The sequence below is a fragment of the Drosophila tropicalis genome, unplaced genomic scaffold, assembly GCF_018151085.1.
Source record: "Drosophila tropicalis isolate 14030-0801.00 unplaced genomic scaffold, ASM1815108v1 contig_878, whole genome shotgun sequence".
Taxonomy (NCBI): domain Eukaryota; kingdom Metazoa; phylum Arthropoda; class Insecta; order Diptera; family Drosophilidae; genus Drosophila; species Drosophila tropicalis.
The window spans coordinates 86,245-113,705 of NW_027173374.1; the positions used below are offsets into that span (position 1 = coordinate 86,245).

At 40.3% G+C, this 27,461-nt stretch overlaps 4 protein-coding genes across 4 annotated transcripts; 1 reads left to right on the forward strand and 3 right to left on the reverse strand.

Moving 5' to 3' along the window:
• The first annotated feature begins 3,363 nt into the window (after window positions 1-3,363).
• Osi4 (Osiris 4) lies at window positions 3,364-6,287 on the forward strand. Its single transcript, XM_068301881.1, has 5 exons — window positions 3,364-3,463; window positions 3,512-3,898; window positions 4,352-4,682; window positions 4,744-5,054; window positions 6,169-6,287. Exons 1-5 carry the CDS (start codon window positions 3,364-3,366, stop codon window positions 6,240-6,242), a joined length of 1,203 nt encoding a protein of 400 aa, XP_068157982.1. The 3' UTR covers window positions 6,243-6,287.
• A 779-nt stretch (window positions 6,288-7,066) lies between these two features.
• Osi3 (Osiris 3) lies at window positions 7,067-8,180 on the reverse strand. The gene is made up of 3 exons (XM_068301893.1): window positions 8,082-8,180; window positions 7,710-7,885; window positions 7,067-7,649 (listed from the first exon to the last, which is right to left on the reverse strand). Exons 1-3 carry the CDS (start codon window positions 8,178-8,180, stop codon window positions 7,067-7,069), a joined length of 858 nt encoding a protein of 285 aa, XP_068157994.1.
• A 2,389-nt stretch (window positions 8,181-10,569) lies between these two features.
• On the reverse strand, window positions 10,570-12,104 carry Osi2 (DUF1676 domain-containing protein Osi2). The gene is made up of 4 exons (XM_068301894.1): window positions 11,737-12,104; window positions 11,518-11,664; window positions 11,185-11,315; window positions 10,570-11,114 (listed from the first exon to the last, which is right to left on the reverse strand). The coding sequence occupies exons 1-4, from the start codon at window positions 12,102-12,104 to the stop codon at window positions 10,570-10,572; spliced, it is 1,191 nt and encodes a 396-aa protein (XP_068157995.1).
• A 3,874-nt stretch (window positions 12,105-15,978) lies between these two features.
• Window positions 15,979-19,670, reverse strand: Osi24 (Protein). The gene is made up of 7 exons (XM_068300941.1): window positions 19,632-19,670; window positions 17,851-18,409; window positions 17,496-17,793; window positions 17,321-17,434; window positions 17,104-17,256; window positions 16,524-16,968; window positions 15,979-16,452 (listed from the first exon to the last, which is right to left on the reverse strand). Exons 1-7 carry the CDS (start codon window positions 19,634-19,636, stop codon window positions 16,242-16,244), a joined length of 1,785 nt encoding a protein of 594 aa, XP_068157042.1. The 5' UTR covers window positions 19,637-19,670; the 3' UTR covers window positions 15,979-16,241.
• Window positions 19,671-27,461: the final 7,791 nt, after the last annotated feature.

The following is a 27,461-nucleotide window of genomic DNA, read 5'->3' on the forward strand; positions in this document are numbered from 1 at the left end:
TAAATTAGAAAACAATTAGATTAAAATAAATTAAACGTTTCGTTGGGCTCAGGCAATCGATTAACCAAGTGAAAAAATAACGCAAACAATAAAAGAAAATAAATAAGAGTACAAAAAAAAAAAATCAAAGCGAAATTCGTGCCGGTGAAAATAAGGCAACAAAGACAACCACCGACAACCAACTCAACTAACACAAACAACTGAAATGCCTCAAACAAGCGGGTACTCAACCTCAACCACATATCGACTTCTGTCTGCCTATATATGTATATATACGTAATTAGTGAAAACAAACAAAACAAATAATAATAATGCAATATTATAAAAAGAAACACTTTGAATTGCCATAATTGCCATTCATTTTGCCCGGCGACTTACATTTTTTGCATGACTTTTGAACAGTTTTCTTTTGACTGGTATCCAAAGAGTCAATTTGCCTGCCTGGCTACCTGCCACCCAACTGGAGCAGATGCTGGCGATGTTGCGATAAGGAATTTCAAGAGACAAGAGACAATGAAACGTTGTCGACAACCTCAATGACAATGACAGGCGAATGAGCATGTCTGACAGCTAATACTTATGAAGAATGAAGTGTTGCATTTATCACATATTTAGCTGTCAAAATGTTTCTATTTGTCTTTGCCATGGCTTCGGCATGATGCTAGATAGATGCGGTCCAAAGACAAAGCCACTCACAAAACACATTGCCCAAGCAGCTTAATTGCCAAGGTAATTTATATATTTCTCATTTCCCTATGAAGATTACTTCTTTTAATACAAGAGATTTATTCTGATTAAGTTATCACTGACTGAAACTAGAGTTTGGTTTTGTTTTTGCTGGGAAACTTAAAGTGTAAGCCAATTAATTTTAATATATGTAACCTTACGGGCAAATGTTGGCAACAATAAAAGTTATAACATCAACAGGAAGACAGATGAACTTTTTGATAGACTTGGCTAAAAGCACCAATTTATAGAGAATTGGATTGTTATTCGTTTCCACTTGTTAAAGTGAATCAAAAAAAACTTTTTGTGGCTAATGGGAAAACTAATTGATTGTCAAGTCAAAGACAGTGCGTATACTTGATTAATTTTAATCAATCCCCATATGTGCCGCTAGAGAGAGACTTTAACTTTTCTTTTTAAAAATTCAAGTGGTGATTTTAAATAGAATTGTTGGGATTATTATCTGCCCAAATGCAGTCTAGTTTAATGGAACATTTTTGAAACGATGTGTAAAGTGTCGTCAAATTAATTTAAATATCTATACCCATCCGATTAATATCAGATTGAAAATTTTTAAGGAGTGGTCAATTATGATAAAATTGTGGGGCAATAGCCGCGGTCTTTGGCTGCCATCTTTTATGGCACTAGTTGCTGAAGGCAATACGACTCCACCCTAACCAAAATGGATCCGGTTGCCGTTTGCTTTTGCACCAAGTCAAGGATCATTAAACTTTCGTGGCACACACACTGACGCCAAGAGACAACTTGGTCTTGTTTGGCATTGGATTACCACTTTTCTATGCAAACTCCTGCAAAATATCCAAATGACCGAATTGCGGCACATTCATTTCAATAGCATTGTTGAATGCTGGACATTGCCTGGCCCACAGCCCACTGGGTGGCTTCACTTTCTTGGTAAGCGAAACCACGCAAACCGCTTCGCATACTTACGCTTTTGTGGCCATCGCTGCCATTGACCAGGTGAAGATTGTGTGTTGTCTTTCGGATTGGCTTTGAGCTGAAACTGGAGCTGGTGTCAAGTTGAAAGCTTAACTAGATTATGGCTATTATTATCAGAGTTGCAGAGATAAATCAGTCAGCAGGTTGTAGCCAGGTGCAAAATGGTGCCACTGCCACCAAGCAAGAATGGTTGAGGTCTGATTGCCATTGCCTCCACAAATTATAGACACCAAGTGGCTGTGGCTTCATAAGGAGCAGCAAAAACCCCCCCGAACCCAACCAAGAGTCTCAAATTATGTTGCGTGTCGATGTCTGTGAATATTTATTAGCCCCGTCGAAGAAGATGCAGTGGCGCAAAGTGTTTTATTGGCTGCATTTGCCTTCTACAGCCATGACTGCCCCCTCCCTTCTTGCCTCAGTCCATTTCTGCTCCTGCTCCTCAGAGTTATGGTCTGGCGTGTGCAACAGAATGTAACTGAGCCTGCGATTTATGAAAAACGAGAGCTAATAGTTTTCGTTTCACTTTTCTTTTATTATTTATTTATTTATTTTGTGTTGGCAATTTTGTTACACTTGTTGCCTACCCGAGTAGGCGCCGAGGCGTGCCCACATGTTCGCGGGCTGGTCCTCTCTGCCCAACCACCCGCACCTTCTTCAACACATCATCGCCACCACATCTTAATTGCCCACTGAGATTGTGGAGTGGAGTGTGTGTGTGTATGTTTTTGTTTTTATGCTTTTACTTTTGCCGGAGTAAAAATTGTTTTCTGCAAATTACAGGCAAATTAATGAGCAGTAAATTAGCCGCATTAGAGCAGTGGCCACATGCCGTGGACGCCACCGCACCACATCTTTATATCTCCAGCTCTTCTCACTCCTCCACGTCGATGTTCATGACCATGCTCCTAGACATCAGCGTTTGGCTTTAATGTCATGTGGTTAATGCAATTGCTGGTAATTAGATCAGCCTTTGAACCTTTTGGGAGCCCGCTATTTGTAATGCAAAACTCCAGCAGAGATTGTAGAAGCGGCATGCAAGACAAAGCAAAAGATTGGCCAGGGGAATGCAACAATGAAACCATCAATAGCCAATGGAAATGTTAACAGTGGGAGTCACTTTCATATTGCAACTTCTTTAATTTGCTTCAATGATTGCGAGAGAACTGTTACATTGTGAACTGAATAATTGCTTCATTAGCTAATTAATATATAATATACATATATAGAATATTATTCTCAACCAATTCGTTTAAAGTTAACATAATTTTTTTTGACTCACTACAATATTAAAAGTTTCCCAATTCAATTTTGAACCACTGTAGATGGCGTTCTGTCTACTGAGCGAAGGTAGTTATTCCACTGTTTGGTTGGTTGGCTCGAAATCAAAACTGTAGCAAAACAATTGAAGCTGCGTCGCTGCTTTGATGCTGCTGCTGCTGTGGCACGCAGATGTTGATGGATGCTGCTGCGGCTGCTGCAACAATAAAACTGAGTAGCATGCTACTGCAAGTAATTAGTCTTAATATCGGCGTGTTGCAACGCGCTGCTCCAACTGCCAACGATTCGTGTTCTCTGATCCGATTTCTATGCATGTGAAGGATACGCCGCGTTTTCGTCCTTTTGAAGTGCTGTGTGTTGAATTCCAATTTGATTGATTTGAGGCCCCGTGGCCACGTAATGACAAATATGCTAAATATCCTTTCTGCCAGCTGCTTGCTGTTGGCTCTTTTGGGCCTGCAGCCTGCCAGTGCGGCCATACATAAACGCAGCGGTGCCAGTGCCCCTAACTCATTAGCTTCGGGACATGAGACGGCGAGAGAGACAGGGACAACAACAACATCAAGTAAAAGCAACATGGATGTCAATCCTGCGGCTAGTGTGGCGAACACGGACTTAATGGATAAACTAAGCTGGAAGTGTGCCAATAATGCAAGTTGTCTACATGGCTTGGCAAATGGCATCATAGCCTCATACCGTCGAGGCGAGACCATTAAGCTGGGACTCTTCGATCTGGTCAAACTGCCAGCTCTGGACGAGGCCCACAAGCACAAGCAATGGGGCACTGGGCGTGGCCTGTCGAGTTTTATGGACTTTGTTACTGGCAATGCGATTCGGGTCCCTGTTGGACCCATGGTGTTCAGTGTGCAGCGAGCCGAGGATGACAGCGACTACATTGAGGTGGCGTTGCTGAAAAAGACGTCAAGTGGGACAGGTAAGGAATGCTGCCGAATGTGCGGTGTGTGATCGATATGCTCCTAATTGGCGTGCCCCTAACGAATGCGTGACTAAAGTCCAATCAGAGCTGACATATGGTTGGCATTGAAAAGGCCTGTTTTCGGGGTGTTTAGCACTCTGGCAGCAGATGTTCTCGTATGCTTGGTATGCCACTCGCATCCAAATGACAGTTGACTTAGGTCACACGACAAACCAGTGTACTCTCAACTCGATGTCTATTGCTTAGTGCATATCAATGATCCAAACTGCTATTATTCATACATATTATACATAAATGTGAGTGACGTTCGATACGCATACGACGGGGACATCAATCATATCACATCCCATCGAAAAAGTAATCCCAATCTACGACCCCCATTCCCCAATATTGCGTGCCATTAAAGACATAAACCATAAAACGTGTCTTGTTTCTCAAAATCAACAACAGGACGTCTGCAGGGCAGTGGCGGAGGCCTTCTAGGCGGTGGTAGCGGCGGCGGTGGAGGCGGCCTGTTGGGTGGTGGAGGCGGTGGTTTGGGTGACAGCGGTGGTGGAGGCGGTGGACTCCTAGGCGGACGACGACGACATCAACATCAGGAAAAGAAACAGTTTCAAATGTACATACCCATGTACCTGGCAGCCACAACATTCGGATGGACAATGGTGGCAGCAAAAGCTGTGGGATTGCTAACTCTAAAAGCTTTGATTCTATCGAAAATTGCCTTTGTGGTGGCTGCCATAGTGTTGATTAAGAAACTCATGGACAATGCCAGCGAAAAGTGAGTAAAAGTGAACCGGTGTGAAGTCTATTTCAATTTGTACAATTGTATTCATCGCCAGAATGATGTATCAGTTCCCGGAGCAAACACCCTACATGATGCCCTATGGAATGGATTACCCCATGCATGGGGCTGAATTATCTCCTGACATGTATCCAGCTTCATTGCATCATCTGGCCATGGCTGGAGGCGGTCAATTGCCCGGACATCCTGGCCATCCTGGACTCGAGAGCCTTACGGCAGAAAGTCACTTGCATTCTCAGGTAGCTGGAGATGGCAGCAACAACACCAACACCCAAGTGCTGGCTGCTCTTAGCGGTCTTGGGGGTTTAGGACACAAAATCAAACGTGAGGACTCGTGGATGGCAAAGAGTAAGTTTGGGTAGTGAGGGTTGTCATAAAGAAGAATTCTCCTTGTTTCAGATAGCCATGAACAAGTGGCCATGGCACAAATGGCGCTACGCTAATAGATTGCCAATGGCTGGCTGGCATTATCCACGCCGTCCAGATCGTATAGCTACCAGCTTAGCTATAGCAAAAGGTCTGGCCCTAGCTGCAGCCGTTGCCGAGGCTAGCATTAAATCCGAAACGGGTGAAGATGATGACGATGATGATGAATACATCATACGATGAAAAGTGCGCATTTGACTCTAGCTTTTGCCCTGGCACGCACTGTGGGTGGGTCGCGGTGTCCCACCATTTCACGTAAAGCACAAACAAAATATGTTTACAAAAATGCTGAACTCAAACGTTCACCATAGTTCCATAATTGCTTCTGACGTTGTAGTTGTTTTTCTTGCACAAGGGCATCTGTTGGTTGCAAAGCTGCAAAATTCCTTTTCCACAAATTAAATTCCTAATTAAGCTGGGCACCCAACTTCCCCCCATCGCAGTGAGATTTTTTTTTTTTTAATAAGCACAATGTACACACACAATAATACTAGTCACTAGACCGCTCTGGTTCCCCATTGCAGTTTAGAGAACCAATTCTTCATGTCAAACAGAGGAATCCGTCAGGATTTCACTACTGCAACGCCAATGCCAAAAGCAAGAGTCAACTTTAGTTCTTTAGTTGGCTGTAAAATGCCTGAGAGTCCTTGTCTATTTAGCAGGGAAAACTCACGCCAGTTGAAGAGAATGCAGAATGTTATCGCGAAGCTTCAACAACAATGCCTGGGCATTGCATACTTTTCGGAGAAAGCTTTTCACTGTAGTTAATTAGCTCTGCCCTTGAGGGGATTTGCTGGCCATATTGGTTTTCGTAAGGTGGAAAGCTCTAGGTTGTGGGGTAACAAGCCATAAAATTGCAGTTTCCATCGCAAGAACTAATTACAAACTCGTTTATTGATTGACATGGCATAGCAAACAATGGCGTAGCACCTAAATAAATGGCGAAAAGTCTCGACTTTAAGATGCACTCGTCTAAATTCTGAATGTTGTGTGGCTAATACACATCTGCTTGGTGTATATTATCTATCTCTTGCAGCCACTCCGGCACGAAGACCTCTCATTTACAACTATGTGCAGCCGCAAGCCCATATGCCCTTCTATCGCTCTTGAGATGGAAGTGACGCTTAGCCAATTATTGCAGCTGGTGGCCTGACGCCCCCGCTACCCGCTACCAAAGACCGCTGAAAGTTGAGGAGCTGAGGTTGTAGACGGCTGCCATATGATACGTATTTGACATCTGTTGGAGTGCTGAATCCTGATTACTTATTATATTTAATTTATTATTTATTTATTTAAATTATTTATTGAATGTTTAGTTATTACTTTCTTGTTAGACAAACTTAGCGCACACATTTAGTTAATTATGTATGTATGTAGACCCCTCCCCAATGACCCCCTCAAACTGTAATTAGCAATGAAATGCTACAAAAACACTGAAAAAAATTAGAATGATTGAGAAGAAGATCAAACAAATAAAAGAAATGGGCACAAAGTTGGCCAAAATTAATAACAATTGTATATATATATATATATATATACTTTCTGTTTATTTATGCAATAGATTTCAATAAATTATTAAACGTAATTAGAGATTACAAATACATGAGAATGATCATTATTTAGAAAATCGAAAGTGAAAGTTAAAAGATAATTACTTACATACACAGAGATACAAAATAGAAAACTAAGGAAAGAAAGACTTAAAATAGCGGAAGAGAAAATTACAGATAAATAGTCAATACGAGAGACAAAGTTTACTACAGTGACAGTGAGAGAGAGAAAGAAAAAGAGATTCATGTCGTTAGATATAGGTATATATATGTATATATAAATGCTAGGACTGTCTTAGCCGTGTTGTCAATAAGTTAACCCAATTTACTTCATTCCTGAACTAACAATGTAAATAACAAACTATTTAAACGTTAACTATTTGTTTATTGCGCCACCTTTGATGCTGGCTTTTGGGCACTGTATGCCATGTCCTGGGCATCTTGTGCCAATATCTGCGATGGTACTTCAGCCAAGCCCTCTACAAAACCATCAAGAGCACGCGCCCAACCCGAGCTATAGCTATCATGATGAGAGGGAACCTCAACAATTGTCTTTTTGCTGGAGAGCAATTTCTTCAACGATATGATGACGGCCAGTAGCAGGGCTATCTTGGAAACTATTAGAGCCTTGCCGGCCAACAGAAACAGACCCTTGAGCAAAATGGCACCCACCACGCCCGTCTTGGCGGCCATCATCATGAGCAGGGGACCCATGTTCTTCATTTTGCCGCGTCCCTCTTCCAGAGCCTCGATGGGACGCACAGAGACACCAATGTTGAGACTGCCCTTGGGCTCGCTGCTCATCACAAAGTCAGCATTGTCGGAGAATTTGTAGCGCAGTGTACGTGAGCGAACGAATTTCCACAACTTGTTGGCCACCAGCAAACCGTAGCTTTCCTCATCCGAGTCCATGGCACGTGCTAGCAATAGGTCATCCTCTGGGTCATCTGGTATCTCGGAAATGTCTCTACAAAGACATTATATGAGTTTCAGAGACTTTTCCCCCATGTCACCTTATTGGACTCACCTGTTTTGCATGACCTTGATGTTGTCATTAAAATCGATACTCGACTTCTTAAAGAGACGATTCATAAAGACAATCAGTTTGAGCATCATGCAAGAATGATTATCTCTTTGGCTGCATTTCACATTCAACTTGGCCAAGATTTGGTCTTCCATGCGATTGCGATAATCCGAAGTTATCTGCGAAAGAGGAAAGAACGAAATTGTAGCTGGTTTTTGCCTTTTTTTGCCGACCTTTTTGATGTCAAAGTCAGAGGTGGAGAGCATTGACTTTGACAAATGTCAGAGTATGAGAGGAAGTTTTGTCTCTCCTTATCGCTTGGCACTTAATTTATGTGCAAGAAAAAGGGAAAATTTTGCTTTTGCCGAACCTTACCGAGTTATCGCTGGCCCCGAGGGCAGGTGAGGCATTGGTCGTAGCCAAAAGCATGGCCAATCCTAGCAGCAGCAACATAAAGAGGGTTAAAGTTTGCATGTTTATAACTTTAAGTAAGCCTTGTTCTCGATTTATTTAATATCTCTCTCTTTATTTTGTTTTTTTAGCGAAGTCACCTTTCGCTCGTTTGTTTGGCTTTTATCGATTCGTATTCAGATTTTATATATAAAATGCGTGAATCCTGGATATCCTTTAGTCAGCACACATACACTTGAGCACTTCAGCACACTGCTTCACTTCACACTACGCCCGCTACACACGTCTACGGTCTGCTCAATTGTCACGCCGTCTTCTGAGCTTCTGCTGTTGACATCGTCGCCTTGAAAGAAAACCTAATGCGAATTTTCCGCCAGCGAATTGGGTTTTATATGAAAAGCCATCCAAAAGCATTGCAAACACAATGCAGGCCTCTGTCGACGTCGGCGTTTGCTTTTTCTCCAAGAAGTTGCCCCAAAACTGGTCTCTAAAAGATCAGCAGCAGCCTCACAAACACACACACAACAGATAGTGATCTAGAGATTTGGACTTGTTCGACCAGTTCGTCTTGAAGCCTCCCAGGAAGCGGCTCTATGGCCTTGTCTCAGCCACCTAACTGTCCCTCGTCTCTTCAATTGAAGATGTTGCTCCTCTGCTGTTTGGCCATGATTTTGTTTATGTTGGTGTTTTCCCATTTTCCTATTTTTGTGTTTGCTTTTTCTGTTTTTGTCTTTGCCTTATCGTGTGGTGTGGGTCGTTACAACAACAAAGCCAGTTGAAAGTAAACAAGAGACCCAATTCCCAACAACAAATAAGCGAATTTTCCCATAGTACAAAGTGTAAGGGGTTGTCAGTAGAAATTAGTCTGTTTTAGACCATGTTAGCAGCACGCATGCAGAAAAATTGAATAGGGGGGAAAATCTTTAGGCCAATTTGAACAGAGGCGTGCTAGAAGAAATATGAAATGCTCCAGAGCAAAATATATCTAAGCATAATGGAATAGTTTAGATATAAAGCCCCTTTTAGTATTATTTAGCTGAGACCCCTTATATAAGGACGCCTCTGCATTTCCAAGCAATTGACGACAATTGCGACATTTTCTGTTGCTGTTTACTTCCCACATTAGGGAACACCTAGACCCAAACCCTCATATTAGCCATCCTTTCTCTTATTCTCAGCATTACTTTTTTCTAGAAATGTCAGTTTCAGTTTCCACATGGAAAGTACAATTGCAAATATACACACACACGCACACTCATATATACATACATATACACATGCATTATGTATGCAGTAAGTGTGCGTTTCATTCAAATGTCAATAGTAATTTATGCCACTATTCATTCTATTCTATCCTGAGGGTGTGCCCAACAGGTGGCGCGCATCCGCCGCATCATTTATCCCATGAATTTAATCAATTTACCTGCCTACCAAAATTATTGTCGGTCAGCTACTGAAGTGTTGCTCGACTTTTCCATCCACACACTCACACACACATACATATTCGCACACAAAAATACTGTACATCCAGTTGAAAGTAGGGCGCAGCTAGTTGTGGTGCTCCACAAATGTGGCACGCCATGAAAGTGGTTGGTTACTCTGGCTGAAAACCACTATGTGATCTGTCCATAAAATGCTTTGGCTTGGCTTGGCTTGGCTGGCTCCAAAATCTAACAGCACCAAAATCGAAATTGCGTCCGCCCCATCCATTTGGTTACCTGAGCAGAGCCAAACCAATGTGGCTCATTGTCTGATCCACACAGCAGCAGCAACAGCAAAGTCATAACAATTTCTCATGTGAGCTGACGGAGTGGCCGATTGGCTGCCTGCCTGCCGCTGGCGCGCTTTCTTTTGGAAAATGTGGTCCAGGCGGACCGACTATATGACTACCACGACAACTCCACCGTCGGTGTTGTTGAAGCTAGACGAACGTTGTCAACGCCATGGAGTTAGAGTCAGCATTGCCATTGACTTTGAGCTGACACCCCGCAAAAGTTGGCCAAAGCTGAAGCTAACTGTTAGCGAGGGTAGTTTAATGTGTATATTAAGAAATAAATAATTTTCATCTCCATAAACATTGTGCTCTGATTTCCTATACGTTTTGGCATTCTTTGGGGCCTGCCCTCGCTGAATAAAAGCAAAAACTAAACACGCCAGTCCACTTTTCCTCAATTTCTCGCCTCGGCATTTCATTGCCTTAATTAAAAGCTGCATTTTATTTGTGGCAACTTCAAAGCCAGTATGAGTGCAGAATTTGGTAAAAACATTTAGTAGTGAAATTTCTATCATTAATTAGCCAAGTCCCGCCACTTTCATGATGATTGAATTCAAAAACATTTCGCATGTAATTTTTACAACATTTTATCATTATTATTTACAATTAAAGAGAAATAAATACCTATTCTTATAGGAATGCAACAAAAGCTCTAAGGCCAACAACAATCAAAGGTACCTAGCTCTTTTGAGGTTGTTGCTGCTGCTGTTGCTGCTGGGTTTCGGCAGCAATGTCCTTGCCGGTATTCCTTCCATAGTAGCCATTATAGGCCGCCTCCTGGGCATCGCCAAAGCTAACCGAGTTGCCACCGACCTGCTGCTGCTGACCCTGATAGCTCTTGCTATAGTAATCGGTGTAGGGCTTGGCAAAACTGGGCTCCTGGCGATAGAAAGGACCTGGACCGCTGCCATGACCGCCATCAAAATGCTCATGATGGTGATAGTAGGTTGCCGAGCCCACACCCTGTGGATTGTATTCGGGGAAGGGATTTTTGCCACCAAACAGTCCTGACAAACCACCGCTGAAACCACCACCCACACCGCCTGGTGGACGGCAAAGCTTGAAATAGGCAAAGAGACCAGGCAAAATGATAGCAGCCAGACCAAGAATCTTCTTCAGACCAGCAATACCCAGAATGAAGGGCAGGAAGAGCAGCAACTTTAGCTTGAATATTTTCAGCACCAACAGCAGAGGAATAATCATTTTCTTCAACTTCTTGCGTGCTGTAAAGAGAAAAAAAGAGAGAAGACATTAGTGGATGCAATCAAAATATAATTGAATTGAAAAACTTACACAAATGACCTGCTCTCTGGTCTGAGTCGAAATCATCATCAATTTCATTGCCAATGAAACGAGCCTCGTAGCGACCAGCTTCGGTCAGTTCCTCTGGCCACTCCAACTCCAAAGCAGTCGATTTGATAAAGCTGTAAGAAAGTCGGCAATGGTGGAAGATGGAAAAAGTAAATAAAGGTCGCGAGTTAGTCATTTTGCATCTTCATAAATATCTCATGATTTATGCATGAGCTTGCCACGACAGCTTGGGACATTTTTCAGTGTGGTCTTGTGGGACCCACATTAATTTTGTTGGTTGTCTTCGCAGTCATTTGGCTAATTGTGACAGCTTACCGTTCGGCACGACGAAGGGCATATTTCACCAGCTGATTCCAATCATCATCATCTCCACGTGGCTCCTCTGAATATTCAAAGGGTTCCTGCTGTAGCGAACGCTGTTGTGATTCCGGCAGGCGTACCACCCTAGCAAAGTCCGATAACCTGTGTGAAAACCAAATAAATATATATTATTTATGATCTATGGAACTATATATATAGCCACTTGTTGCTTACCGATACTGATCTCTGTAGAAGATTTCATCGAATGTGGTTAAAGCTTGAGTTTTAAAGCACTCGGATAAATCGCCGCTCAAACATTTGCCATTGGTGCGTTGCAAAAACGGATCATTATCATTTCCCAGGCCAAAGAGACTCAAAATTGATGAACGGCCACGTTCCTCGCCCACTCCTGCTCCTGGTTGACTTATCTGCTGTGGCTGTTGGAACTGTTGTTGTTGCTGTTGAAGTTGTGGTTGTTGTTGTTGCGGCTGCGGCGCATATATCTGTTGTATATTATTCGATGACTGCTGATCGGGCAGTCGTAGACCTTCCCCGCTAATGCCGCTGACTATGGCCAGCAATATAAATACTTTCATTGCCATGGCTATAAGAGATAGATAGATAAAAATATTTTTTAGATACGTCCGCTTGGCGCTTAGCTTAATTGATGTTCCGTTTGCAATGTTGTCGTTGTCACTTCAACAGATGCCAAATCGACAAAAAAGCAACAAAAAAAACATTTAACAATTTTCGTTTAATTGAAGCTCGACCGGTAAAACGGCGTCTAGCAACGTTTTCTCTATCAAACTGATCGTTCGATTCGTTTGGTTTCAATTGGCTTTTTGACTCTTTGAGTCGAAATCTGTCACGCGATACCCAAACGACTCGTAAACTTGTCTATGAAAATGAAAAAGAGATTTTTTCAATCTCTATTTCTCCACTATTTTTGGGCAATTATTTGTTTATTGGTTTAACGTTTTGGCGGCTTTCCACTCAAAAAACTAACACAGACATTTAAAGCGATGTCCAATTCGCCGATGCCGCAACTTGGACTGGCCGTAGCTATTAGCTTCAGACACGTAATAACTCTCGCTTTCAAGCCAATTTACTATAAGCAGCTAACACCTAATGCTTGCCGCAAACTTTGGATGAGCTTTCAGAGCATCAGCCCCAAAAACCGAAACGAAAAAAAATGGTAAGAAGAAAAGAATACAAAATGTGAAATGCAGGCAAACCGGTTGACCAGCCGCTTCTCTTAACCCTTTTTCTTCCGCACTGGAGCGGCAAATGCATGTAATTGAATTTGCGTTAAATGCATAAACATTGCGCCTAATGGTCTCAAAAAAAAAAAAGGTCAAAAAAATTTGCTCAGGCAGATATGCAGTAAACCGTATTTAATTTGACGCTCACACAGTGGGCGAAATTGGCACAACAATTATTATCGATAAGGGCTTACTATAAAAGGACTTTAAAATGGGGGGGGACTTTATCGCTTGAAGTATGCAATAGGATGGAAAACAAATTTATAACATGTTTGTCTTAAGAATTGCCTGCAAGCAAATGTTTATTGTAGGAATACATCGTTGAAGCGTATTCTTGAACCGCCTATGTTTTGGCTGATGTTTATCCACTGTGCCAACCGAAATTAAGCCCACAATATTGAACCTTAGCACGAAATAGTCAAAGTCTCTTATGCTCGAGGGGACTCTGAGCCATTCTCACTTTCGTTTCACACTTATTCGTCCAAACTTGAACTCATCAGCGTGGCAATTGTATATCAATTGGATTGCGGTCTCGTGTTTTGGACTTTTGCCATTTGAGTTGGAACTTGAAAGTTCAACATTCAAAGGGCGACGCTAAGGGTTCGATTTGTGAGTTTTCTTTGATGCTTTTTTTTTGGGTTGTCCGACTTTTGAGATTGCATTAAAAAGTTGACTGTAAAGTTTGATTTTTGATTAAGCAGAGAGCTCTCAGGTTGATAGTTAAAACTTGCTCGAATGAGGTCAATTTTTATGCCAAAAGAAGATTTTCATTTGCGACATTAATTGAACAATAAAATACAACTGAATGGCTAATAGCAGTAACTCAGCAGAAAACAAAGCTGACGTTAAATTTAATTGTGTTGCTTTCCTCTTTTACTTAATGGTAGAGCCAGAAAGTATGTTAAATTAAAGCATCTGTATAAGGTGCCTTAGGATATGCAATTGTTTTTAAGCTAAAGAAAGCGATGTAAAATTCATGTAAAATTATTACAAGTATTTTAATATTATACAAATTTTGGTTTTTTAACCCAAACAGAAATAGGTATTCCCTTATGTAATAACATTTAAAGATTTTGAGGGTTCACTTTAATTAACTTTTCAAATAATGAAATTATTTGTACCACGACATAAAAGTTTTGTGACACTGTGCCAGCCATTCGCTTTATTTGTTTTGTTTTGATTATTTGCATTTGGCCATAGAAGGTCAATGAAATGTTAACGAGCCAACGATATTACAAAATATATTTTGTATAGGTATATAGGTTAGATTATGGTAATCAGTACTACTTTATATAGGTATATGGCTGCTGGGCACAACTGTACTTTCGGTTTTAAATTATTATTTCCCCACATCACTTTGTTTTGTGGCTTATTGCACAATATTTTGCAGTTCATTTCACTTCACTTTTACCTTTTGCTGTTTCCTATAAGCGCCTGAGTATTTGTTTTGTTTATCCTTGTTTGTGGTGAACTTAAAGCGACTTTCTGCCTTTCTGCCGGCTGCTTACAAGCGACTGTGAAGTTGCTGTTGGCCGACAAAGATTTTATATGAAACGCGAGAAGTGGCGAGAAAAGAGCAGCACGCAAAAGACGTAGCAGCACCTCAAGACGTATAACAATGGCCCAGACAGCAATGATGACGATGATGATGATGATGGCTAAGCGGAGGGAATGAGCCACTGAAGCGATCAGACGACGACGCGTGGTCATAATGCCAACACCGTCAACAAGCTAGCACTTGCGGTAGGTTGCGGACCGAACGTCTCTCGAACCCGATCAACCCGCCGCCTTTGTGAATATGTAGGTCTGTAGGCTGGCAGCGGCGTCAACGACTTGGTGTCCGGCTGGGCAGGGGCATCGTTTATGCGCCTTGAGAAAACCCCAAAAAGTTATTATGCCGCACGTCGAGACCTTGGCTTTAATTTGAGTTTGATTTAAAGAGCCAACGTTGTCTCTCCTTCTCTTTCTTTCTCTGTGTGTATGTGTATGACTCATCATAGGGAAAAAAGTACGTCACTGGCCAACATGGATTATGTAATTTTAGTTGGCAGAGGTAATAATCACATTTACTGCAATCCGTTCAACTGAACTGGTTTTTGGAAACGCCCACATAAAGCGTGGCAGATTTTGCTAAAATATTCACAAAGTGTGTTTCTGTGTGAGTGTGTTAAAGTCATGGCAAAATGTGAACAAACTTCAAAAAATGTGTATATACATATGTACATGCCCCATAGGATTTGACTTCAAACTGGATACTTTGTCTCAGTGTGTGTATGCCACAATTACCAGTAAGTGCCTCTTGCAACTGGAAAATCCCTCCAACGAATAATAAAAAATAAAAAAAACCCACAAAAGAAATAACAACGCTAAACATAATTGTGGAAATTCCCGATGCATTATGGTTGCCATTCTCCAAAGGGGATGGACAAGAGACCATCTACCTCTACCGTGCTGGCAAAAGAAACAAATTTACTATTTCAACACAGCCCGAAGCGGAAATAGACAGAGAGTGGGCGACAAGTTGGTAACTCAGTCGAATGCCAAATGAAATGAGGTGATGTGTTGTGGCATGGACATAGACATAGACATGGACATGCCATGTGGCTCTAGTCAACTTACTTGGCCCCAGGTCACTTTGTGCTCGAGTTAAATGAGTTATACAAGAGAAAATTCAATTAGCAACTGGGGCAGGTTATAATTACCCTTTCAGCCAGAGAAACTGAACAAGGAAATGAATGTGAATGTGTCTTTTTTGATAAAATGTAACAGCAGGTGCCAAGGACAAATAAATGACCCAAATGTGAAATTGTCAAACTTTAATCATTTAACCGAAAAGGGGATGATTTCGGTAATCAATTTGCTGGGCAATGTCAGCTCATTTGTATTTTAGTTGTTGAAATATTTATTCTAGAATTTTAACGTTGTAAATATTTAATATAAACTTTATTAATTCTTTAGGACTTTGCATAAGCACTTAAACAATTTTCATGACTACATTGATAACAACAATAAATAAATAATAATAAAATATATTTAAAGTAATTTCATGTAATTACTTTAAATTAATTGCTACAAATTGAATTAGTTAGATCTAAAAATAGACTATCATATAAATAAATACTTGAATAATTCAACTAAATGGCTAATAATAACAGCATCTTCAAGTTATGCCATTTAATTAAGCAACTAAAACAAACTTTTATATTTACAGCACCCGCTAACCTCTCCCATTCCCACTACCAGCCCCCGGCCCTGTCCTGTTCCAGTTCCTGCCCATGTCTTGGTGTTTGATGTTTCTTCACCTTAACACCTACTGACAGGTGACGATTGTGGACTGGGGGGCTTCTTTAAGAATTTGTATGTATGGCTAGGCTATCTAAAGTAGAATTTGCATAATTACAGCTTCAAGTCTCAACGCCAGACAGCCTGACGTGAGCTGACGTGACTTGCGAACTTTTAGCCAGGTCGTTTTCTCAACTACGCAAACTTGCGTGCCTGCACCAGTTTGTTGATGTCGTTGTAGGTGGATAGCATGGCGGGATTTTCGAAATCCTTGAATTCCTTGCACTTAACAAAGGACTCCTCGCAATCAACGCCATCCTGGCCATCCTTGGCGGCACGCATATACTTGAAGAAACGCAAAATATCTGGATTATCGGAGGTGGGTTTGCGTAGCTCGTTTAGTTCCCTGGCAAAAGACGAAAAACACATTTATTTAATATAAATTGCGGCATACTTCTGGGCTGGCTTCAAACTCACCGACTCAGCTGAGCGGAAACCAAATTGCTATATGGTGCATATTTTGCGGGATTGGCATACATCAAGCAGATAAGTTTCTCGCGACAATTCTCATTCTCTGAATTCAGCTTGAGTTGAGCGAAAACCGAATCCAAACGTGACAATAGCGGGCTATAGAAGGGATCATAGTTGGACAACAAGAGCGATGTGCTTGGCACCTTTTGGAAGTTCTGGAAAGTGTTCATAACGGCCGGCGTTGGCTTTTTAGTCATTCCAGGTGCCGCACCAGCATTCGAAGACCCTGCCGATATTCCTTGTGAGTTTTTAAACGAAGCACTTCCAATGCTCTGGAGGGCACTAAGATAAGTATCTTGCATCATTTGCTGCCCACCGTAACGAGAGAGCGATTGCTGATTTATCGCATTGGGATTAAAGGGAGCATACTGGGCCTGTTGCTGGGATGCCTCTGCAAAGGAAAACAAAACAATTGTTCATTACACTGGTCAACAGAAACTTAGCAGCAAAGTGTTGGGTAAATGTTTGTCTTCTGCTGATGCTTCCTGGAATGTAAAATTATTATTTTGTTTGACCTTTCACTCACCTGCATTATATTCAAATCCAAGGTTATTTGTTTTGCCATCGTCAAATGAACCGAACTTGTGCTCATCTTCGACATCTCGGAAATCCAATTCCTGTGGTGGTTCGGCAGGACGAATAAACAATGGCACAGAGCTAGCCGAGCCGGATGTAATGCCTGTCCATCAGCAGGGAACATAAATTAGATACAGACAAGTACATACATTGTCAGCCGCACTCACCTTTGCCAATCAATCGACTGACACTGCCAATTATAGTGGGCAAAAATAGGGCGAAGAGCAGACTCTTCAGCACCTGCAATCCCATGTAAATGGGCCACATAATCTTCTTGAGACCTGCAATGCCATTCGCCTTATTAGTAATGCCTTGAGCCTGTTTTCCGTTGGAACAACTTACCCGTAAAGAACAAAAGTCTTCCACTCTGCAGAGCACGAGGAATATTTACCTCCACCTTGGCATCGTCCCAGTTGCTTGCGCTACGTTCACTACGCTGATTCGTTTTCGTTTTCTCAGAATGCGGCATCGAATGATTCTGTTGGAGGGCCAAGACAAGACCTGGCATTGGCTCATACTTGCCTTGAGTAAAGAACTGTTCAACATATTCCATTAGCAACTCCTCAAGACCTTTCAACTCGGCTTGCAATGTTGTGGAATTATTTTCCGAATTACGATTAATCTGGTTCTGCTGCTGCTGCTGCAGATTTTGGTTGTCAATTTCCACCAATTGCTGCTCTGTTGCACCCTCAGGGACTTTTCTGGCCTCCATGGTCTCGGATGCCTCTGACTGATGCTTGTGGTCTCTACGCTTCATTGCCACAGCCAGGCGAAGGTCACTTTCACTTTCCAACGGCTGAAAGACACGATATTGTCCGGATTTTGTGAAAACGTTACGCGAAATGAATTCTGGACTTATATCGATGGGCAGAATCGGTTGGAAACTGTTGTCATCGTTACGCGGCTGGCCGCCCATCGTTGTCAAGGGTTGGCTGTAGGGAGTGTCCACCGTCTCCGAAAGTTTTGAGGCAGCCATTATCGACGTAACAAACCATATCTGACTGACAAGGAGAATCGGCAAACCGCCCACCTTCAATTGGCAGCTGCATTTTCTTCGCTTTCGACGAGTGTTTGTTTTTAATTTCATCTCTCGTGTCGCCTCCACTGTGGTTATGATGTTTGCTCTACTTAACCTAGCCATTGACAACCTTTTCGAAACTGGAGGTAACTCGTTTATTGCCGTTGTTAAATTCCACGGTGTCGCCCTGTAAGCTGCAATTGCATGCCCCTTACCAGCCACCACAGTCTGCGCTAGTCTGAAAGGAAAAATTTTGCTGATGAAATTATTTTCCATTAATTTTGTTACCGCTAATTCCTGGAATTACAATTGAAGAGGGTGTGATGAGTTTATTCTTTTCCTGCGATTGGCAAGCGAATAAACAACTTTATGGCACGTGACAAGCAAATCAAACACTTTTACAATGTGCTGGAAAATCTTATTACGTGCGGCCTTGGCGGTCTTACATCCTCATCATTGGCCACCAAAAATTCATGTGATGTTTTATTCCAAACGCTGATGTTCTTTAAAGTGCGTGTGTGTGTATGAGTTTGTCTCGCCCCGGCTTGTTACAAATTCTTTAATATTGTTGCTGTTGTTGCCCAATTTGATGCCTATCTCAATGTTGGGCTCGTGCCTTGTACCTCTACCACTAAAGTACATACTTTAAGTAGTACCTTCTGCATACAATGCACGTAGCAGACTTTTTATTTGTCTTTGCCATTCGTTTGTCGTTTTGTTGTCGTTGACGCAGCGACAGCGGTTTTTGACACGCCGTTGGAGCAGCCACATCCCAGCCAGAGACCGAGCCATGGATGACTCCACTCTGGGGGAAAAAGTGAAAATGTACACACACACACACACAAGCACACAGACACAGTTTTGTTTGTATTTACACGCCAAGTATTTGCGGCGGCAAAAAGAGATGGAAACGGTGTAGAGCGTTGGCGTTTAGAGCCTCTTCCACCGCCCAGATCACGTTTGTTTCATGTTGCATTTTCACTTTCGTTTTGATGCTTTCGCAAATACCTGGGCAAAACTATTACAGAATCGAGTTTGGTTAGCATTAATCAAATTAAATAGAAAAAGCTTAACAATTGCAATAGCAATTTAAAACACAAGCAACATTTATTTATATTTGTTCTGCCCGACGGATTCTGTTGATTCTCTTTTCATTAGAAATTCTCGTATTTACCTGAATTGTAGAACAAAAACATTTACAGAAAACTACATAACATAGAGCATTCTTTATGCTGTCAACAACTGACGAAAATTTAATTTTAAATAATTTAATTAACCCGAAAGACCTTTCATTTATTGTACTTCTTAGTTCTGTGTGAATTAAAATACACAACAAAATTTAATTTTACTCTCTGTGAAACTTTTATGTTTTCTAAACCAACTCTTAAATACATACAGAGCCGAAAGAATATTTATATAAATCCTTTAGAGATTTTAATTTATTTATAATTGATATTTACCGCATGCTTTTGATGAAAAATCAATTAAACATTAACTCGGTCAGACACCGTGCAATAAATTGCAACCACAGCAAATTAATCGAGTTTTTATAGTCGAATGTAATGCATTTGTTGGGCAAAGAGTTTACATTAATTAGCTGCAGATGAAATAATTTCATTTCATTCAAAAAGATGGCTGATTCAATAAAGTGCTCAGAACAGAGTTGATAATTTGCCAGATTCATTTGTAAATCTATTGTCTGTAGCTGTAAGTCCAATTTAAATTTCATACAAATTGTATGCAATTTTCAGCTGACAATCATCCCATCTCTCTACGTCATTTTGTAACTAAGGCAATTCGATATATCGTTGACGTAAGCAGTTGGAATAAGGCATAGTCCTTGTGTTATGGCTTCCATTTTCAAAGCATCGATTGTAAAATAGAAGCAATTATTAACTAACTAATGCTTTCTGCTAGTTTAATCAAGGGACTAGTGCCATTTCACCTTTGCTCGAGTGAAACTTAATCCAAATACGTTCACCAAATGCATGTGGGCTACTGTAAAACAGATTACCTATGTACATAGTTTACCTATTATGTATGAGCAGATTGCTTCTCAGCTGCAGTTCAGTTTCAAGTTACCTAAATGTCTTGTCTAATGAGCATGTTAAAGGGCTTTAACAATGATTTTCAACAATTATCAGGGCCAAGATTTACGTTTTAAGCTTAAAGAAAATCAAGAACCATTTGCTTGCTCTTATTTTTTTCATTTTCTCCCAAGTTAATTATACTGAAACTTGCACGTTTTTGGGTCATGGTCGAGCTAGCATGCAAATTACTTTTACAATTACAATTAGAACTAAGAATTTCCTCAGTTTAGTGCCCATGTACTAACTAACTATCATGCTGAGACCATCTTCCGTTTCCTTTTCAGCTGCATCCCGAAGATTTGCCTGCTGGCAGGTAGATTTTTATTAAGATTTTAATTTTGTGCTCCGCCTTCTGTCTTTCATGCTCTAATATTCCGCCCCTTCCTCAAATTTGTTGTACATATATATGTACATACATACTCGTATTCATTGTACAACGCGACTTTGTCTACAAAAACTTTCAGAAGCACCGGCATCATTTAATCAGTTTCATGTCTAACGCTGCCTGCTTGGATCTACTTTGATTTTATTCTTATGCTGGTAGTTATATTGGGTGTCTTCTTTGCCTGGCTTGGCTAGAACGAAGTTTCTCAATTAAGTCAACCAAAGTTTTCAAACTTATGACAGCTGCCGCTCATCTGGTCTAATACAAATTGATGGAAGTGGAGCACAAGTCGCGATGTCACATAGACGCACACACACACAGTCACAGTCACACCCATGCGACATATGAATCCCATTAGCTTTGTATATATGTATGCATATAAATTTGAGAGTACAAAGGGGCAAAAGGCCAATAAGCTGACTGTCATCATTTGCGACACGCTCTGTGCCAGTCGACAGACTGTGAAGCGGCCACTGAAGTACTAAACTTAGACACAATGGCAACCAGTTTTTTATTTTTTTGAGTTTGGAGCATAACAAGTTGACAAAAGTGTTGGCCACTAACGGTCAACATTGACCATAAACAAGATGTAGCTGGCTGCATCATAACTGTGACACAACTGTTAATGCCGCAACACTGGCAACTTGGCTTAGAACAAGTTAACACACATTTGACAACAAATGCATTGTGGGTCAATGCGTTCACTTAAATGGCCATCAAAATTCAACCATTAATTATTAACATTCGATGAGCATGTAAAAAGGGACATAAATAATTTGCCAATTAATGGGTTGCACTTAAGTAATAATCTTTTGAAAATTGTTCTTTTTTTTTTTTTCATTTAACAAGTGAAAGGCTTGCTGATTTAAAAAAGAATTATTATTTGTTTATATGGTTAATTAGCAGCCCGACTGACCAGGCCATTTAACAGCAGTTAAAGTCCTTTTCCAGTCCTTGGATTATCTCTTACATATAGTAGAATAAGTTATGACTCAACCACGCTGTCAAGGAGACTCAAAACGTGACAATTTTAATAAGGAAAATATATTAATATGATCCATATTAAATCATGAAAATTACAGAACTGTTTTCCTGGCCAATTTTTTGGCACTTTGTTACCATTAATAAAAGTAAAAGTAAAAGTTGCATTCCAATGTTTATAAATTAAATTTGAAAACATTTCAGCCATTAGAATCGATTTTCAACATGAATAAACAATTTAGATAACTACAAACATTTGCTTTAAATATTTGTTGATAGTATTCTTGTATTTTCGGACCACACACAGCAAAAATTAAATTCTGTTTCAATTTCCATTTCACAATTTAAGCCGAGATATTTTTAATGGAATTTCACTGGTTGCGTCAAGTGTTATTTTCGCCAATTAGTTACCAATTTGGGGGTAAAAAATATATATGCGGTTATTAGGCGATGATTGCTTTTGTTTTTTTCCCCTCTCTGCTATGGGGCGTCGCCGTTTTCCACTCAAATTGAGTGATTTATATGCGTGTTGTTGAACTTTTTGTTGTTATTTTTTTTGGTGCTCAACCAAATATAGTTTTATGCAACATTCCCTACTGGCATACCTAAAGGTAGGTAAAGGTATAGATAGATATATATATTTGTAGGTATGTATTTGCCGCTATTATTCACTTTTCGCTTTTGTTTTTAGAAAGTCAAATCAACATCGTGTGCAGGCATTTAAGCCATTAAATTTATGCTGTAAACACAAATTAAATTGTTTTAAACTCACAAATTATGCAATCGCCTTAACTTGTTTGTCGAAAACGGAAGATGAGAAGATGGGACAAATTTGTTCAATTACATTTTACTCTCCAGTCCAAACATACTAAAAAGAAGCAAATTCAATTCTCAGCCTCAAGAGAGCGTAAAAACATTTTTGACATGAACTTGACTTGGAAAGAGGACTACTCCGACTTGACTCTGTAGTCAGCATATATCGCTTTAATGGCCTGGATATGCCATCTGCGAATGTTGCCTCACGAGTGTGAGTGCATTCATTCAAAAAGCTGGCTATGAAAGTTGCTTCTCCTCCTGCATTCAGAGTTGATGATTTTGCAGACACTTATGCCTTGATAAAAAGGAAAGTGCGAGTGGGTAAAACGCAAATGAGTTGGGTACTTGTATTTATATATTCAAACTGAGGACGGAACATTTCATTAAGCTCCATCGGCTGCTGCTGCTGCTGCACTACTAACCACATTTTCATGGCTCAGTGGCAGCTCCCCGCCCCCTCATTCAGCCCAGAGTAACAGTTTCACAATTAATAGTCTGTAAAATTCAAAGGGGACGACTAATTGGAGGTCTGTTCGATGCACTGCATTGCTCTTGTATCATTTTCATAATTTTGCGGTTGATCGATGTCGACTTTCTTGTAGGCGCACCTCATGACGCATGGTAAGACAAGCACACACACACTCACGCACACTCATACAAAGACTCTGTGATGAGCAGAAAAAAAGAAAGTATCATAAAAACTTTTGGCGACGCTTCGATGCCAAGTGTGAAAGATGATGAGTTTTGGTCAGTTTCAGTTCTCTTATTCCATTGGGGTAGGCCAGCTGTTTATTTATTTTTTTTTTTAAGTAACAGGAGGAGGGGTCTTACATAACCCTGCATCTGTATACATTTAATTATACAGAGCTTTCTTAATAAGCTGTCTTTTCGATCGCGCCGGGCCCACCTAACAGTCAACAAGCCTGTTGGTGGCAAGAGAGAAAGAAAGAAAGAAAAATACCTAAAAACCTTTTGAGTCCGAACCAAACCACTTTGAACGTACCCGTCGAGTGAAATGTTAACAATTGGTTGCTTTGGTTGCTCTTTTGTTTTGGTCTTGTTGTTTACCTTCTCCGAGTCATGAAACTAAAACAAAATGCTATAACTTATTTATATTTGTGCAGAAATTAATTCAACTGAAAATTGATGAGCATCATAAGTATGATAAATGATGGACACCTATCAAACGGAACTTAATACAACTCAATTTACCTTTTGAGTTGGTAGACACAAATTCCTTGGGGAGTTGCTAATTAGCGTGAGGAGTGCAGATTGAGGAGAACTTTTTGCTTGGTCACTTTCTTTATCTGACTTTCGTTTTGTTTCGTTTCGAAATTGGAATTGCAGTCGGCGTATTTTTTTTCGGATATGGCTTGGTGAAAATGTTGCACTGGCCGAAAAGCAAGCGAAACCCGTTCACTTCACTTCACTTTACTCCACTTCGGTGGACTTCCTTTTGTCAATTGCTGCGTATCCACACTACACTTCAGGCCAATTACCATGAATGGCGGCTAAGAAAACAATGCTTGGCACAAACACACACAAACAAACACGAATTTAAGATTAGCTGTAAATTCTATTGGCATTCATTTTAATCTGTATATTCCGATAACAACAAATTTCTCGTTTATTTGGTTTGCGGCTTTCGAATACAATAAAAAATAGCCAGTAGCCGTCGCGACGTCTTGTGCGGAGCTCGCAAAGATTTCAACTGTCTGGGGAAAGCCAACGGAATGGCGGGTGCGATCAACCAGTTTGAGACTTGGCTTAACGTAAGATCTTACGTTCTCTTACGTCTTACAGTTTAAGAGACACACAAAGAGAGAGAAAGACCATGACATTGACAACTTGGGGGCCATGGAGTGACAGTTTTCTTTGGGAAAGGAATATGTAAAGTCTCTCTCTCTCTCTTTCTCTCTTTATGCCTGTCAATTTTCCACAATAAAACAGATTTATAACCATATAAAAGATGCTGCCTCATGATGAATAATAAAGTGTATTTCTAGTAAGCAAGGAAACATTGCATTTCCCATTTGGTTTGCTCATTTAGTAACTCCTCTCTCAGTCAGTTGGTCATTTGTATGGACTTTCGATTTTCTTTGGCAATGACAAGCACTTGCCAAACTTTGACCATTTGTCAAGTGTCTTGGCCCAAGGCAGATGAAAGGCAGTTGCAGAAGTTGATTGCACAGTGTCATAATAATTATAAACAATTTTTGCAAAAAATTTCAAATTTACCCATTTGAATCATTAACAAGTATGCAGAAATATTTTAACAATTTCCTTGTGATCATTTTGCCATTTGCATTTTACGTTGATTGCATTCATCCCATATGCAATCAGCTATTTCGATTTCCGAGGCTAAATTGGCTCATACATTATCAACTCGACTATGCAAAAACTGTAATGCAACACGGGGCGTAATCAGGATTTCATCTCATTAAAAAGACAAAAGCTGAGTAACTACATATTTATCTAACTATTTGCCATGGTAACTGACCTTCTATTGCTAGCGACCTTTTGGAATTATTTCAATTGTTGTTGGACTTTGTAACATGTGCTCCTGACTACTTCCATGTCCTGTCAATTGCATTGCCAGTTGTGGGATTACAGAACACACGCGACGCAACATCTTTGTCATCATCTGTGCACTCTGTAACCGTAGAGATTTTCCCTCTTTTTATCTATCAATATTTAAAGACTAAATGAAAGCAGAAGCGTAAGCAGCTTTTCACTTGAAGCACTGGTTTTTCTGTATCTGAAGACTATTTTTGATTTTGATGATATTGCTTTTGCGAACGGGTTTCGCCTTTGGCCAAGCTTCATGCATGAGAAAGTCGTCGCTTAGAATTGGCCAACTAACCGACACATTGTTATTAATTTTTGGTGACAAACGTGTGCCATTGACTTGTGGCCAACGAGCAGAAACTCTAACTCCACCCTCCTTGCAATTGGCCCATGACCACAATAATTCGAAACCAGATTGTAAGGCTAACTATAATAGATACGAAAGTTGGATACTCTCTTGTGGTACCTTTACACAGAAAATAATTGGCAATTTGTAATAAATTGTTAATGGGTTTCTTCTTTGAGTAGATTAAATTAAACCAAAGTGACATTTACGAACAAGCATTGTTTATTTTACTCTGAAATGTAACCAAATTAACATACCCTGTATTATTTCTAGGGTATAAAAACAAACTCAAAAGCTCAACAGCCAAAACGAAATGAAAGCTAGTTTATGAGACCACAAAATCAATAACCGCTCTTAATAATACCAAAGCAAAAACAAGCGAAACCAAAACAATAATAAACGGCAATGTGCAATGGTATCTTTCCAAAAATTTAGGACAAATTCTATACCAAACAAAGGCATACACATACATATACATATATTTATACAAATGTCAAAAGTACACTAACAATAGACAGAGAGATGGCTTCACATAATGTATCAATTGTATTGGCAAATATTTGCCATCTCTCGTGAAAGTGTTTACAACATATCCATTTGACTACTTCTATTAGGGCAACTTGAAACACAAACAGAGACGCAAAGAAAGCAATTAAAGAGCTGTCGACATTGGCCAGCTGAGTGACTGACACTTTAAGTACTTTGACCGCACTATGTAATACTTATTGATTAGATTAAATCTGCATATTGTGGTAGTGGATTGTTGCTAAGCCAGTATACTATTTTGGTATGCCTCAACGCTTCCGCCACAGACACTCAGACCATTGGACCGGCCCATAGGATCTTCTTTGGATGCCACACAATTTCGTTTTTGAATACTGTCAATATTTGCAAACGAACCTTTTTTTCTTTCTTTTGTCGCTTTGCATTTCTTATTTCAATCATTAATTTCACTTTTACTCATAAATATGCTAATAATGTGCTCACGCCTGACTCACTTTGAAGGTGGCAAGAGGGGGGGACCTCACAGATTTGTCGAATTTCATTTTCATTATGTTACTAAATTCATACTACAACGAACCCGGCCGGCTATCGATTTTAGAATGGTTTTGTTTGCATTACGCAATTTCGTTCAAGAGGAAAGTTAAATAACTCCATCATAATTATACTATGGCCAAAAGAGAAATGACCTAAACATCTAAAGAGAATAACGTTTGCTCAGATACTTTCACAGCAGCGAAGCAAGTGCATAAGAGCGTTACGAACGGAAAAAGAAAAACAAACAAGAGTCGTACCCCCAAAAAATAATAATTTATATTTGTTGTTTCTCTTTTTTTGGCGACATCACGAATACATCATAGAAATTTTTTAATTAATTTATTTTCTCACTTGGACCCGTCACTGTGGGAACATTTTACATTTTCCACTGGTCACGTTCGTGCTACACACACACACACGGACACACACACACCTTAAGGGCTGAGATGCGGTTTGACCTTTCACACTGTGAGGTCCAAGTTGAGAGAGCTACTCAGATTATGAAGTGATTATGTAGCCCTCTAACGAGACTTAGAGACCTCAATTGAAATGCAATTATGACTTAATAAACGTATAACCAAATTTTTGGGAGGTTTCATCTTAGGAAAGGTGTCAAATTAGATGAGTGAAGACTGATGAGCGAATAAATCTAAGAGGCTCAAGGCTTTGCATGACATTGATTGATTGGGTAAAGCTACATATAGAGGTGGTTCCGCTTACCCTGCGGTCTAATCAATGAATGTGTATTGCGGATTCCTTTAAGGCGGATACTACTGCGGCAACATTAAGGCTTTTGTGTCAACGTCGTCACACAACTTCCGCTGTCAACTCTTCATGTCATGTTTGCCGAATGTACATACACAGCATATTTATGATATATACACACATAATCGGAGTATGCTTACGTTTACGCCATTTTTATAGGCCATAACATTTTATGTTGTGGCTGGTTGACATTCCAACGGGTTCACTGAGCCTTCTGGGCATTTGCACTTACCCCATCGCATTGTATACACAAACTTACGTATGTATATGTATGTATACTAGATGTCTGCCAACTGGCTAG